Below are 15,648 nucleotides of genomic sequence, written 5' to 3' on the forward strand. Positions count from 1 at the left end.
ATTATCAGAAGGTGCTCTATGAGATTAGATATATAATTATTTATTGAACATTAATGTATGACAGGCTGGTCAGGTTTGTCTTCTTTGTCCTGTAAAGCCACCAAGAGATCAACTAGCTCAAGCAGCTCACACATTCCGCACCAAATGAAACCGTTTCTTTTTCACAAGGGACAACTCAAGGCTCTGCAGCTTCAAGTGGTACTGACAAGAGGCATTCAGACCTCAGACCTGCGAGTGAGCTGCAGGGCTCACCCATCTTACAGAATGCTCAAGGTTGTAATATTGCTTTGATAGAGGATACCAACATCCATCTCCAAGCCCAACAATGCAAAACCTCATTGATGCAAACAGAACTATTGATAAGATATGGTACACGTATTTCCAATTTATTTTTTGTAGAAAAATTTGCATATAAAAACACGACCGAGTGAGAAGCTGCATCAGTCAAAACACGGAGTCCCCAGTGAGAGAGTAGGCGGTAGAATTTAAAACAGCGCCACACACATTGGGAAGGCACATTTTTGTCGAACTCATTTACTGGATCCACACACACAAGTCAGCACTTGGAAAGCTCTGAATAAATCTACTCAGTGGCAGAGTGAATTTCAAGCTTCATCGAGATCACGAGAAACCCTGTGTGCAGCCAATGGTGTTTCCAGTTGGTTGTCTTGACCTGGTTGTGAAACGATCTCACTGCAAACTCCTGCTGACTTGAACCTCTCTACTTGCTGCTGTCCTGATATTTTTCTTCATGCTTTATATTTGAAATCATAGGTCAGAGAAGCAAATTGCATCTCAAGACCTGCCTGGTCAGCTCCCAGAGATGGAACTTCAGTTAGGAGACAGACAGGGGGCCAACAGGCCAGCTTCGTTGCTCCAACACAAAGCTCATTTCATTTTGAGCAGATTGTTCAGTGAAAGTGTGCTGGGTGAGGTTGTCTCACAGGCCACAGAAACCCTTGTGTCACATGATGTACACATGACGGAATAAGAAGACATAACCTACCGATGTAAGTGGGGCCTGAGCATGCTGGACAGATACGAGGAACACCAATGGGAATGATTCACTGCTGAGAAAATGATTCTGGTCCCAGCAGGTTTCGTAATATTGACTTCAACACACAACCTAGTGCATTGCTTCACAGATTTTATAAAGTGAACTAATGAAACTTTAAGACAAATTCTGAGCAACCAACTTATTCCAAGCCAGTCTGCCTGGCTTCAGTCCAACCATCTGTGTGGGGATGGGAAGGAGGGTTACCCAGTGTACTTCAGCTCTTTACACTACATATCCCGAGCATTTACTGGTTTGGAATGAAAAGTAACCAATCACCCCGATAAATATATTCAGCGATGGAATTGATTTCGTAAAATTTTATACATTATCTACAATTTGGGAGAGTCTGGGACCAGGGCACTTCAGTTCTCTGTGATGGAACAATTGATCTGATATATACATAGGAGAGAATGCCATGCTCATAATGTATTACATTCCAGAGTGCTGTGTGATCCATTGGCGATACTTGGAAACCTTGGTGTAGACTCCTGGTTTATTCTTTCTGGCACAACCATCTCCCCAGCTGACGATCCCAGCCAGGAATACCTTTCCATTTGTCTCCACACTGGACATTGGACCTCCAGAGTCACCCTGGAACCAAATAGAGAAATTGTTAGCACCAGGAGCCACTGAGCAGCAGAACAGGCTTGGATGTGAGCACTCAAAATGAACACAGCCATGTCATCAGTGAGCTCCTGCATTTGGAGACCCTCATACTCCATGGTTTCATCATCCTTGGGCTAAAGGATGAATGTCTCAGACTGTAGACATGTGCAAATCCAGTCTGGTGCAGTGAATGGTGTAGCAAGTCAACTCGAACATTCATACAGTCATATGAAGTAGTAGGGCAAGAGCCCTGTTACAGAGCATTGGATGAGAATGCTGGTGCAACATGGGCACACTCTGAGGTTTGATGCCAATGGATTCACATTTAGCTTCATGGAAGGAGTCAGAGGGCAGTAGTGGAGGGTGGCTTTTCTGACTGGAGGTTTGTGATCAGTGGTGTGCCGCAGGTTTCCGTGCTGGGTCTTCGTTAATTTGTTTGGCAATATAGTTGGCTTGATGAGTAAATTAGCGGGAGTGAGCACAGGTTCTTGGCAAAATGGGCACCAAAGTGTGTGCTGCATTCAGTGAACCCAACTGCAGACTGGGCGACCATTTCGCTGAACACCAGTGCTCTGTGTGGGGTCTAAACTGGAACTTCTGGAGCCAACCATTTTAACTCCACAACCATTCCTACAGGTCTGAAGTCTGTCCTCTGTCTCATCCATCACCAGGGTGAGGCCAAAGACAAACATGAGGATTGACACATCATATTCCTCCTGGCCAGTCTTAAACCTATCAACATGAACACTGAGTTTTCTGATTTTAGGTAAACCACCCCCCAGCCCCCCCACCCCAGACTCCACTGATCCCATTTTGTCTCTACCGACTCCTGGACTTGATTTTCTCTCTAACTTTTCTTTCCCTGTCAGTGGTTGGGAAAAAAAATCTGAGGGACAAGATTAAGTGACACATGGGAAGGTAGGGATTGATCGGAGATAGTCAACACAGATATGCTGGTGGGACATCCTTCTTGATTTGGAAGAGCTTCTTTGATGATTTAACCATCGTATTAATGAGAACAATGCAGTTGATGTGGTTGACATTGGAATCTGGTCCAGAAGTTTGAATCAATGGGATAACTGACTTAGTAAAATGAGATGGTGGAAGGATGTCCTTTGTGATTGGATGTCAGAGGACATTAATGTCCTCCAGATGCCAGTGCTGGGGTTCTTACTGATCATTAGTTATATCAATGACTTTGATGTGAAAAGGAGTTGTGAAGGGAAATTTGCAGATGGCATGAAAATTGACAGCGTTGTTGATAGTGAGGAGAGTATAAAACTGATTGGATGCCAAGCTGTCACAGCAGGGGAAGATAGAATTTAATCCACAGAGAATTTCATCAGCAAGTTTGCAGATGACGGCGAGATTGGAAGGGTTATGGACAACAAAGGTGGTTTTCAAAGTTTGCAGAGGGATCTGGACCAGCTGGAAAAATGGCCGATGGAATTTAATGCAGACAAGGGTGAGGTTTTCCACTTTGGAAGGACCAACCAAAAAAGGACGGATACAGTAAATGGTCAGGAACTGAGGAGTGTGGTCGAACAGAGGGATCTGGGAACACAGATAGATAATTCCCTGAAAATGGCGTCACAGGTAGATAGGGTTGGAAAGAGAGCTTTTGGCATATTGTCCTTCATAAATCAAAATATTGAATACAAGAATTGGAATAATATAATAAAGTTGTATAACATGGGTGAGGCAAAATCTGGATTAAGCACAGTTTTGGTCACCTACTATAGGAAATTATCAATAAGAGAGAGGGCAGAGAAGATTTACTAGGATGTTGCCTGGACTTCAGGAACTGAGTTAAAGGGAAAGGTTAAACAGGTTAGAACTCTATTCCCTGGAATGTAGAAGAATGAGGGGAGATTTGATGGAGGTATTTAAAATTATGAGAGGAATCGACAGAGTAAATGTAGGTAGGCATTTTCCACTGAGGGTAGGTGAGATACAAATCAGAGGACATGGGTTAGAGTGAAAGGTGACATGTTTAGGGGGAAGTTCTTCACACACAGAGTGGTGGGGGCTGTGGAATGAGCTGCAGGATGGTGAATGCGGGCTCAATTTTAACATTTAAGAAGAATGGACACGACGGTGTGGGAATGGGGGAACAGACAGGTTGGTGGGAGAATGGGGGGAATGGACAAGTCAGTGGAGGAATGGTGGAATGGACAGGTCGGTGTGGGAATTGGGGAATGGACATATCGGTTTGGGAATGGGGGAATGAACAGGTTGGTCGGGAAATTGGGGGAACGGACAGGACGGTGGGGGAATGGGGGGAAAGGACAGATTTGTGGGGAAATGGTTGAACAGACAGGTCGGTGGGAAGGGGGGCAACAGACAGGTCAGTGATGGAATGGGAAAAACGGACAGGTCGGAGTGGGAATGGACAGGTCAGAGTGGGAATGGGGGAAAGGACAGGTCAATGGGGGAATGGACAGGTCAGTGGGTAATGGGGGAATCTTACAGGTCGGTGTGGGAATGGAGGGAATGGAAAGGTCGGTGTGGGAATGGGGGGATGAACAGTTCGGTGTGGGAATGGGGGGGATGAACAGATTGGTGGGGGAATGGGGGAATGAACAGATTGGTGGGGGAATGGGGGGTACGAATAAATTGGTGGGGGAATGGACAGATCGGTGACGAATTCGGGTAACGAAAAAGTCGGTGGGAGAATGGGCGAATTGACAGGTTGTTGGGGGAATGTGGGGGGAAGGATGGGTTGGTGGGGAAATGGCTGAACGGACAGGTTGATGGGAATGGATGGGTCAGGGGGGAATGAGGGAAATGGATAGGTCAGTGAGGGAATGGGACAAATGGACAGGTTGGTGGGGGAACAGGGGGGGAACAGACAGGTCGGTGGGGACGAACAGGTCGGTGGGGACGAACAGGTCGGTGGGGACGGACAGGTCGGTGGGGACGGACAGGTCGGTGGGGAATGGACAGGTCGGTGGGGACGGACAGGTCGGTGGGGAATGGACAGGTCGGTGGGGAATGGACAGGTCGGTGGGGAATGGACAGGTCGGTGGGGAATGGACAGGTCGGTGGGGAATGGACAGGTCGGTGGGGAATGGACAGGTCGGTGGGGGAATGGACAGGTCGGTGGGGGAATGGACAGGTCGGTGGGGGAATGGACAGGTCGGTGGGGGAATGGACAGGTCGGTGGGGGAATGGACAGGTCGGTGGGGGAATGGACAGGTCGGTGGGGGAATGGACAGGTCGGTGGGGGAATGGACAGGTCGGTGGGGGAATGGACAGGTCGGTGGGGGAATGGACAGGTCGGTGGGGGAATGGACAGGTCGGTGGGGGAATGGACAGGTCGGTGGGGGAATGGACAGGTCGGTGGGGGAATGGACAGGTCGGTGGGGGAATGGACAGGTCGGTGGGGGAATGGACAGGTCGGTGGGGGAATGGACAGGTCGGTGGGGGAATGGACAGGTCGGTGGGGGAATGGACAGGTCGGTGGGGGAATGGACAGGTCGGTGGGGGAATGGACAGGTCGGTGGGGGAATGGACAGGTCGGTGGGGGAATGGACAGGTCGGTGGGGGAATGGACAGGTCGGTGGGGGAATGGACAGGTCGGTGGGGGAATGGACAGGTCGGTGGGGGAATGGACAGGTCGGTGGGGGAATGGACAGGTCGGTGGGGGAATGGACAGGTCGGTGGGGGAATGGACAGGTCGGTGGGGGAATGGACAGGTCGGTGGGGGAATGGACAGGTCGGTGGGGGAATGGACAGGTCGGTGGGGGAATGGACAGGTCGGTGGGGGAATGGACAGGTCGGTGGGGGAATGGACAGGTCGGTGGGGGAATGGACAGGTCGGTGGGGGAATGGACAGGTCGGTGGGGGAATGGACAGGTCGGTGGGGGAATGGACAGGTCGGTGGGGGAATGGACAGGTCGGTGGGGGAATGGACAGGTCGGTGGGGGAATGGACAGGTCGGTGGGGGAATGGACAGGTCGGTGGGGGAATGGACAGGTCGGTGGGGGAATGGACAGGTCGGTGGGGGAATGGACAGGTTGGTGGGGGAATGGACAGGTCGGTGGGGGAATGGACAGGTCGGTGGGGGAATGGACAGGTCGGTGGGGGAATGGACAGGTCGGTGGGGGAATGGACAGGTCGGTGGGGGAATGGACAGGTCGGTGGGGGAATGCAGGGAACGAACATATCATTGGGGGAATGCGGGGAACGGATAGGTTATTGGGGGAATGGGTGCAATGGTCAGATCAGTGGGGGAATTCGGGTAATGAAAAGGTCGGTGGGAGAATGGGCGAAATTGACAGGTCGTTGGGGGAATGGGGGGAAAGGACGGGTTGGTGTGGAAATGGTTGAACGGACAGGTCGATGGGAATGGACAGGTCAGGGGGAATGGGGGAAATGGACAGGTCATTGAGGGAATGGGACAAATGGATGGGTCGGAGTGGGAATGGAGGGGGAATGGATGGGTCAGAGTTGGAATAGGGGGAACGGCCAGGTCAGAGTGGGAATTGGGGGAATCTTACAGGTCGGTGTGGGAATAGGGGGAATCTTACAGGTCGGTGTGGGAATAGGGGGAATCTTACAGGTCGGTGTGGGAATAGGGGGAATCTTACAGGTTGGTGTGGGAATAGGGGGAATCTTACAGGTTGGTGTGGGAATAGGGGGAATCTTACAGGTTGGTGTGGGAATAGGGGGAATCTTACATTTTGGTGTGGGAATAGGGGGAATCTTACATTTTGGTGTGGGAATAGGGAGAATCTTACATTTTGGTGTGGGAGTAGGGGGAATGGAAAAGTCGATGTGGGAATGGGGAACGAACGGATAGGTGGGGGAATGGACAGGTCGGTAGGGGAATGGTGGGAATGGAAAGGTCGGTAGAGGAATAGGGGGAGCGGACAGGTCAGTGGGGGAATGGGAAAATGGACACATAGTTGGGGTATGGGGGGGAACGGACAGATCAGTGGGGGAATGTACATGCCGATATGTGAATGGGGGGAACGGACAGGTCGGTGGAGGAATGGGGAGCATGGGTTGGAATGGACGGGTGGTGGAGTTCTGAGTGCCTGGACTTTGTTTACCTGGCAGGCATCGATGCCTCCACTCAGATAGCCTGCACATAACATGTTGGAGGTGATGGTACTGCTCAGCAGTTCGTTGCAATGTTTTCTCCTTATTATCCGGACCTCTGCTTTCTGCAAAACAGTCGCAACATCCCCTGTGGGTGGAAGAATTCAAATCATCCCTCAAATCAGTCATGACATCGGGTTCACAGGTTGGAGGACGGGGTCACGACCGGGGGGGGGGGGGGGGGGGTCGGAGTCACAGGCGGGGGGGGGGTCGGAGTCACAGGCTGGGGGGGTCGGAGTCACAGGCGGGGGGGGTCAGAGTCACAGGTGGGGGGGGTCAGAATCACAAGTGGGGGGGTCGGAATCACAAGTGGGGGGGTCGGGGTCATAGGTGGGGGGGTCGGGGTCATAGGTGGGGAGTGTGCCTGCTCCTCTCCCTTCTCGAACTCGGGCATCTGGTGGCAATGTCCCACTCCCCACCCTTCTATACAGTGTGACACCTGGTTCAAAGTTTTTAATTGAATTTAAATGTCAAATACCAAGATGGAAACAGGCCCTTCCAGCCCACAAGCCTGCACCTCCCAATTCCATCCAATTAATCAACTAACCCTACATGGATTTTCCACAGGGGGAGAACACTGGAGGCCTCGGGAGAACCCACGCAGACCTGGGGAGAGTGAACAAACTCCTTACAGACAGCGCGGTATTCGAACCCAAGTCCTGTCCTGATACCTGGCGCCGTAACATTGTTACACTAAACGCTAAGCCATCCGTGATCTGAATGTTTCCACTAAATACGAGTCCACCACTCAAAATTCATTTTACCTCCCTCTCCCTCTGGTTCCCCCACCCCCGGGTGTCAGCCCTCCTTCTCCCTCTGGGTGTCCCCCTCTGTCTCCCTGGCTGTCCCCCCTCTCCCTCTTGGTGCCCCCCCTGTCTCCGGGTGCTCCCGCTCCATCTCTCCGGGTGTCACCCCTTCTCCCTCTGCGTGCATTTTCTACAGCGCAGTCACAGGCCATTTTGGCCCACGAGCCCGTGCCATCCAATTACACCCAATTACCTTCACCCCCATATGTTTTTTTGGAGAATGAGAGGAAACCGGAGCCCCTGGGGAAAATCCAGGCAGACACAGGGAGAACGTTCAAACTCCTTTCAGACAGTGCAGGATTTGAACTTCAGTCTTGATTGTTGTACTAACTGCTCTGCCAACTGTGTTGCACCTCAATAATGAACATTTTTGAAAGTGGTTTTCTTGCAACAGCTCAATGGACAAATGGGGCTTCTCCACTAAGTTTGTTTTACAGCAGTAAATGAACATGAAAGTTAAAAAATGGCAGATATTGGAAATCTGAACCAAGATCACACAGTGGTCCGGGAGTGTCTGTGGACAGAGAAACTGGCCTCATGTTGGAATGGAAGACCCTTGCAGCACAAAACAAGTGGGACAATGGCAGCCTCAGCAGATCCACTCACCATCTTCCTTCAACCTTCCCCAGCCTGTAATCCAGGTAGATTTTCCAACAGGGAAGTTGTGTGTGGCGTCGGGGAGGCAGATGGGTTGAATAACGCTGGTGAACAGCACAGTATCTGTCAGCTCCAACAAGGCTATGTCATTATCAAACATCTGTGAATTGTAATGCTTGTGCACAATGATGTGTTTGATGTTCCTCTTCTCCACTCGTTTATTCAAATTCTGCTGGACGTGAAGTCCGAGGTATGCAACCCAATTACCGGGTTCAGAGAATCTGCAAGAGCCATGGAGGCAAATTAATGCTGGAGGAGGGTGCCAGGACAGGGAAGCTTTGCAGTGAGCAGGAAGAGCAGCCATGCGGCAGTAAGCAGATTGAGGAAGAAATCATGGAAGGCGGAGCAGGATTAAGCCTCCTCCCTGAATATGCAGTTATTGTTTTGATGGGGTGGGGTATGACCCATAGGTTCAACCTTGCCCACGAGCACTCACCGGTTGCCATTTCGATCATCCTGGAAACAGTGGGCTGCCGATACCAGCCAGCTGTTGGAGATCACCGAGGCTCCACATGTATGGCCGAACTGCTTGAAGTGCAGGCTGACCTGCCAGGGCCATTCACCAACCTCTGCGTCCATGCCACCAACAATGCGAGAGTGCTTGTACGGCCGGGACCCACAATCTGGAGACACATCGGCAATTCAGTAAGACTCACCCTTAACCCTCCCATAATGGACCAGGTTCCCAGCCATTTCATAACCCTCCGTAAATGTATACATTAAATTATAAACTTTAAATTTATAAATTATAAAATTATAAATTAAATTGCTTTCTGACATTAAGGATCCACACCATCCAGCACACGCTCCATTCTTGCTGCTGCCATCAGGAAAGAGGTATAGGTACCAGTCGACTTACACCACCAGGTTCAGGAATAGCTGTTACCCGTCCACCATCAGACTCCTCAATGACAAACTCAATCAGGGGCTCATTTAAGGACTTGTGCATAAAAACATAAGAAATAGGAGGAGGAGTCAGCCATCTGGCCCATCAAGCCACACCTGATCTGATGATTGAGTCAGCTCCACCTACCTGCCTTTTCCCCATATCCTTTCAATCCTTTTTTATGTAAATATCTAACTCAGTGGTTCTCAACCTTTTTCTTTCCACTCACAGACCACTTTAAGTCTTCCCTATGCCACAGGTGCTCTGTGATTAGTAAGGGATTGCTTAAGGAGTATGTGGGTGGAAAGGAAAAGGTTTGAAAAACATTGTACCTCATTGACTCGTTATGTGCACAGTTTTAGAACTCCAAAGAAAATGGGCCAATTGACAAGTTTTCTCAAGCAAAATATTTCAGTTACAATTGGGTCTAGAGCAGGGATTCTCAACCTTCCATTCCTAATCACAGAACACCGATGGCATAGGGATGACTTAAAGTGGTGTGTGAGTGGAAAGGAAAAGGTTGAGAACCACTGATATAACTGAACCTTGAGTAAGTTTAATGAAGTGGCCTCAACTGCTTCCCTGGGTAGAGAATTCCACAGATTCACTTCTCTCTGGGAAAAACAGTTTTTACTCATCTCTGTCTTAAATCTATTCCCCTGAATCTTGAGGCTGTGTCCCCTCTCACCTACCAGTGAAAACAACTTTCCTGCCTCTATCTTATCTATCCCTTTCATAATTTCTTCTGAATTCGAGTGAGTATAATCCCAGACGATTTAGTCTCTCCTCGTAGGTCAACCCTCTCATCTCCGGGATCAACTTGGTGAGCCTCCTCTGGACTGCCTCCAAGGCCAGTCTATCCTTTCTCAAGGATGGAGACCAGATCCGCACACAGTACTCCAGGTGCAGCCTCACCAGTACCTTGTACAGTTGCAGCATGACCTCCCTGCTGTTGAATTCAATTCCTCTGGTGTTGAAGGCCATCATTCCATTTGCCTTCTTAATAACCTGTTGCACCTGCAACCCAACTTTTTGCCATTCCAAGTCCTTCTGCTCTACAGCAGGCTGCAGTTTTTAACCATTTATATCAATCAGCTCTTCTATTTTTCCTACCAAAGTGGATGACCTCGCATTTACTAATGTTGTACTCCATCTGCCAGACCTTTGCCCACTCACCTAACTTAACTATATCATCTGCATCCTCTCCACATCCTCTGTACAATTTGCTTTTCCACTCAATTTAGTATCATCTGCAAACTTGTCTGTCCCCTCTTCCAAATCATCGATGTAAATGTGAACAGCTGCGGGCCCAGCACCGACCCCACAGCCAAACAGAAAAATATCTATTTATGCTCACTCTGCCTTCTGTCAGTAAATTGATCCTCAATCCACGCCAATATACTTCCCTGGCTCCATTCATCTGTATCTTATTGATAAGTCTTCTGTGTGGCACCTTATCAATTTCTATCTGTATTGTAGTTTGTTTACATTTGTTATCTATTTACAATTCTTTATTTATTAACTGGTTTACTCTGTGTGCAGTTTACTTTTTGTGCTAACAATTAGTGGTAATTCTGCCACGCCCACAAGAAAAAAGAATCTCAGGGTTGAATTGATGCCATGTATGTACATTTTTTAAATTTAGAGATACAGCATGGTAACACCCCATGAGTCCATGCCACCCAATTTATGCCCCATTAACCTACACCTCCGGTACATTTATGAATGGTGGGAGGAAACTGAAGCCCCAGGTAAATCCACACAGATAGGAGAAGAACATACAATCTTCTTACAGACAGCGTGGGATTTGAACCTGGTCCAGTCCTGGTCACTGGTGCTGTAAAGGCTTTGCTGCCCAAATGTACTCTGACAATAAAATCTGATATCTGAGAACTAACCTTGTCCTTTGGTCACCTTTGTATCTCCCCATATCCTCAACCTAAACCCCCAGTGGCCTGAGGCAGTGCATTTACAACTCCTTGAATGGAAGAGTTCTCCTGTTCAGTGACCGTGTCCCTGCACGAGAGTCCCCAGTGCAGACAAGATCACCTCTCACTCCCCATTCAGCTTCCCCTGAAACTGCTCCCTCATCTCAGAAATTCATTTTTGAAGTCTACAAGTGCATGTACATTTTGTTCCCCAGATACTGAAACTTTCATATCTGACCAAAGCTCTGTGAAGGAGGAGAAGTGACACTAATAGAGGCTTACGAGATGATGAGAAACATAGATAAGAAGCACAGCCAAAACATTAAACCCTGGGGCAACAAAAGCAAATGACAGAGGACATCTTCATAAAGTGAGGGGAGGAAAGTTTAGGGGAGACATCAGGGCTACATTTTTTATTTTGTTTTTACACATAGTGTAGTGGGTGCTTGGAATACATTGCCAGGGGAGAAGGCTGGTACAACAGGGGGAGGCAAGAGATTGTTAGACAGCCACATGGATGCAGGAAAATTAGAGGATTTTGGATGGTTAAGAGGATTTATTGAGTAAGTTCACATAGGTCAGCACAACGTCATGACCTGAAGTTCTGTAATGCTCTATGCTCTCAGGAAAAAGATAATGAATTCTACCAAAGATAAATACACCATTTATCTAATCAACAACATGCTGTCCCTGGAAGTTAACATGATGAACCTCCCAAAAGCTCCCAGATCTCTCTGCTCACATTTAGTTTCCAACCATTTAAAAAAATACTTCTATTCTTCCTGCCATTAGCACAGTTCCCTGTCACATACTGACCACTTAGTTAACCCACATTAGTCACACATGCAATCACATGATTTGATAAATGTCTTGAACCAATCAACAAGACAGATTACAACATCTGAAAGAGCCCCACAGGAGCGGGCAGTGGCCTAATGCCCAAAGAGAGCAGGCAATGGCCCAGTGACCGAGAGGAGAGGGCGATGACCCAGTGCCCCAGGGGAGAGGGCGATGGCCCAGTGACTCAGGGGAGAGGACGATGGCCCAGTGACCCAGGGAGAGGGCGATGGCCCAGTGCCCCAGGGGAGAGGGCATTTGCCCAGTGTCCCAGGGAGAGGGCATTGGCCCAGTGGCCCAGGGGAGGCAGGCCCAGTGGCCCAGGGGAGAAGGCGGGCCCAGTGGCCCAGGGGAGAGAAAGGGCCTGCCCAGTGTAGGGAAGTGACCCAAGGCCCCAAATGAAGTGACGACTACCAGACAAGGATGATCTGCCAAAGACAGGGGTTTAGCTAACCTCTTTGTATAGTTGAATGTTTTAAAGTACAATTAGCAAAGAGAAACCAGAGAGACACAAATTATTGAATATTTACCGCAATTCCTCTCATCTGAACCATCAGCACAATCCTTCATTCCATCGCACTCAGGATTCAACTTCTGGATGCAGGTACCATTGTTGCATTTGTACCTGTATTCATTGCAGGGCACAAGGTTCGAAGCTGTGGGGATACATGTACATGCACAGACACACCCACACACGCACAGACACGCACACATGACTTGTTAGTGTATGAACAATCAGAATTCCAGTACCATGCTATTCACTTAAAAGCTTCCAGGTAGATAACCCCACAAAAAAGAGCTAGGGTAAAGCTCCCTCCACATTGTCCCAAAGTGTTAGAGCCAGGGTAAATAAATCGTTATTACTCGACTTCTGTTTGACACCTCTTGGTCTGGACTCGTTGGAACTTAGGAGAATGAGGGGGGAATCTCATTGAAACATTCTGAATGTTAAAAGGTATGGACAGAGTCGATGTAGAAATGTTTCCCAAGGTTGGAGAGTCCAAGACAAGAGGGCACAACTTCAGAATTGAAGAGCGTCCACTTAAAACAAAGATGAAGAAGAATTTCTTTATCTAGAGGATGGTGAATCTGCAGATCTTGTTGCCAGAGGTAGTTATGGAGGCTGGGTTATTGAATATATTTAAGGCAGAGATTAGTAGGTTCTTGATTAGCCAGGGCATCAAAAAAAATAGAGAGAGGGCTGGGCAATGGGGCTGTGGTAAATTGTATCAGCTCATGATTAAATGGTAGAGCAGAACCAAATGAGTGGCCTATTTCTACTCCGATGTCTTACAGACTAAAGCTCCCTTCCCACTGAACCACAGATCAGAGAGGGTAAAGCTTCCTCCCGATAGGTGAGGGAAAGGGTGGAACTCCCTCCCCACTCTCCCATCCTTCCTTCAGTGCCACAACTATGATACTGTTGGCCAATGACTTCAGGAGCAGGTTAGATCCAGGTTAACTTTGAGAAGCTGAGGTGGAGACTCAGCAGCTTACCTTCACCACAGTCCTTCTCATCACTTCCATCCCCACACTCATCCAGCTGGTTACACTTCAGTTCCTCAGGAACACACTTTTTGTTGTTGCATTTCATCTCATTAGCTTCACATTCTGAAAAACACCAGCATAAGTGAGACACCGAGGCTCCATTCTCCTCCCTGGTACCCTGCGGTTTCAAGAGGACAGGGTGCACAGGAGCCAGGTTGGGTGAAGTGACAGGATATGGAAGGTGATGGAATTGAAAGGTTTGAGTAGGTGGCTATTTCACATGGAGAGTGGGTTGGGGATATGTATGCATGAGAATATCTGAGGGGTGTGGAGAAATCCACAGAGGATTTTACCCAGAGTCAGGCAGTCGGTAACCAGAGGACAGTTGTAAGGAGAGAGGGGGAGAGATTTATCAAAAACCTGAGGGGTACTTTACACAGAGGGTGGTGGGTGTATAGAACGGGGTGCCAGAGGAGGGAGTTGAGGCAGGTTCTACTGCAAGCTTTAAAAACAATTTGGACAGATCCATGGATAGGATGGGTTTAGAGGGATACGAGTCAAACACAGACAAGTGGGATTGGTGTGGGTGGGACATTTTGGACAGCAAGGGAATGAGATGGAGGGAGAGAAGGGGGAGGGAGAGAGGGGGGAGGGAGAGAGGGGGAGGGAGAGAGGGGGAGGGAGAGAGGGGGAGGGAGAGAGGGGGAGGGAGAGAGGGGGAGGGAGAGAGGGGTGGAGGGAGAGAGGGGGAGGGAGAGAGGGGGAGGGAGAGAGGGGGAGGGAGAGAGGGGGAGGGAGAGAGGGGGAGGGAGAGAGGGGGAGGGAGAGAGGGGGGAGGGAGAGAGGGGGGAGGGAGAGAGGGGGGAGGGAGAGAGGGGGGAGGGAGAGAGGGGGAAGGGAGAGAGGGGGGAGGGAGAGAGGGGGGAGGGAGAGTGGGGGGAGGGAGAGTGGGGGGAGGGAGAGTGGGGGGAGGGAGAGAGGGGGAGGGAGAGAGGGGGAGGGAGAGAGGGGGAGGGAGAGAGGGGGAGGGAGAGAGGGGGAGGGAGAGAGGGGGAGGGAGAGAGGGGGAGGGAGAGAGGGGGAGGGAGAGAGGGGGAGGGAGAGAGGGGGAGGGAGGGGGAGGGAGAGAGGGGGAGGGAGAGAGGGGGAGGGAGAGAGGGGGAGGGAGAGAGGGGGAGGGAGAGAGGGGGAGGGATAGGGGGAGGGAAGGGGAAGGGGGAGGGAGAGAGGGGGAGGGAGAGAAGGGGGAGGGAGGGAAGGGGGAGGGAGGGAAGGGGGAGGGAGGGGAGAGGGAGAGAGGGGGGAGGGAGAGAGGGGGAGGGAGAGAGGGGGAGGGAGAGAGGGGGAGGGAGAGAGGGGGAGGGAGAGAGGGGGGAGGGGAGGGAGAGAGGGGGAGGGAGAAAGGGGGAGGGAGAGAGAGGGAGGGAGAGAGGGGGAGGGAGAGAAGGGGGAGGGAGAGAAGAGGGAGGGAGAGAAGGGGGAGGGAGAGAGGGAGAGAGGGGGAGGGAGAGAGGGAGAGGGAGAGAGGGGGAGGGAGAGAGGGGGAGGGAGAGAGGGGGAGGGAGAGAGGGGGAGGGAGAGAGGGGGAGGGAGAGAGGGGAGGGTGAGAGGGGGAGGGAGAGAGGGGGAGGGAGAGAGGGGGAGGGAGAGAGGGGGAGGGAGAGAGGGGGAGGGAGAGGGGGAGAGGGGGAGGGAGAGAGGGGGAGGGAGTGAGGGGGAGGGAAGAGGAGGGAGGGAAGGGGAGGGAGAGAGGGGAGAGGGAGAGAGGGGGAGGGAGGGAGGGGAGGGAGAGAGGGGGAGGGAGAGAGGGAGGAGGGAGGGAGAGAGGGAGGGAGGGAGGGAGGGAGGGAGGGAGTGAGGGAGGGAGGGAGGGAGAAAGAGGGGGGAGGGGGGAGAGTTATTGATGTTAACTGAAATGAATGAAGCTTCCTTACCACAAATTTCTTCATCACTGTTATCACCACAGTCATTGACACCATCGCACACCCAGAAATTTGATTTGCAGAACCCTGATTTACACTGGAACTGGTCACTGCTGCACTCTAAGAGGGGAGGAGGGGAGAGAAGAATGACCACCTAACCTCTCCACCAGGCCAGAAAGACAAGCCCCTTGTCTCTGGCCTTGTTCACAATCCCTATAACAAAGAGCAAAGTGGAGTCTGTCCGGTCCTCAAGCCTGATTCGTCTCATGAATGAATGTTGATGGTCCAGTGATTCGTCTCATGAATGAATGTTGATGGTCCAGTGATTCGTCTCACGAATGGATGTTGATGGTCC

General features: G+C 50.5%; 1 protein-coding gene across 2 annotated transcripts in view; it reads right to left on the reverse strand.

Moving 5' to 3' along the window:
- Window positions 1-365: 365 nt before the first annotated feature.
- The window catches only part of st14b (ST14 transmembrane serine protease matriptase b), a 132,701-nt gene continuing 117,418 nt past the window's right edge, over window positions 366-15,648 (reverse strand). For both annotated transcript variants that reach the window (XM_069894361.1, XM_069894360.1), the window contains 7 exons: window positions 15,306-15,413; window positions 13,381-13,494; window positions 12,414-12,539; window positions 8,669-8,855; window positions 8,182-8,453; window positions 6,721-6,857; window positions 366-1,648 (listed from right to left, as the gene is read on the reverse strand). In XM_069894361.1, the coding sequence (XP_069750462.1) occupies window positions 1,487-1,648; window positions 6,721-6,857; window positions 8,182-8,453; window positions 8,669-8,855; window positions 12,414-12,539; window positions 13,381-13,494; window positions 15,306-15,413 (1,106 nt within the window). In that variant the 3' untranslated portion in view covers window positions 366-1,486. The remainder of the gene's footprint in view (window positions 1,649-6,720; window positions 6,858-8,181; window positions 8,454-8,668; window positions 8,856-12,413; window positions 12,540-13,380; window positions 13,495-15,305; window positions 15,414-15,648) is intronic.

The sequence above is a fragment of the Narcine bancroftii genome, chromosome 8 (assembly GCF_036971445.1).
Source record: "Narcine bancroftii isolate sNarBan1 chromosome 8, sNarBan1.hap1, whole genome shotgun sequence".
In the NCBI taxonomy this organism is placed as follows: Eukaryota; Metazoa; Chordata; class Chondrichthyes; order Torpediniformes; family Narcinidae; genus Narcine; species Narcine bancroftii.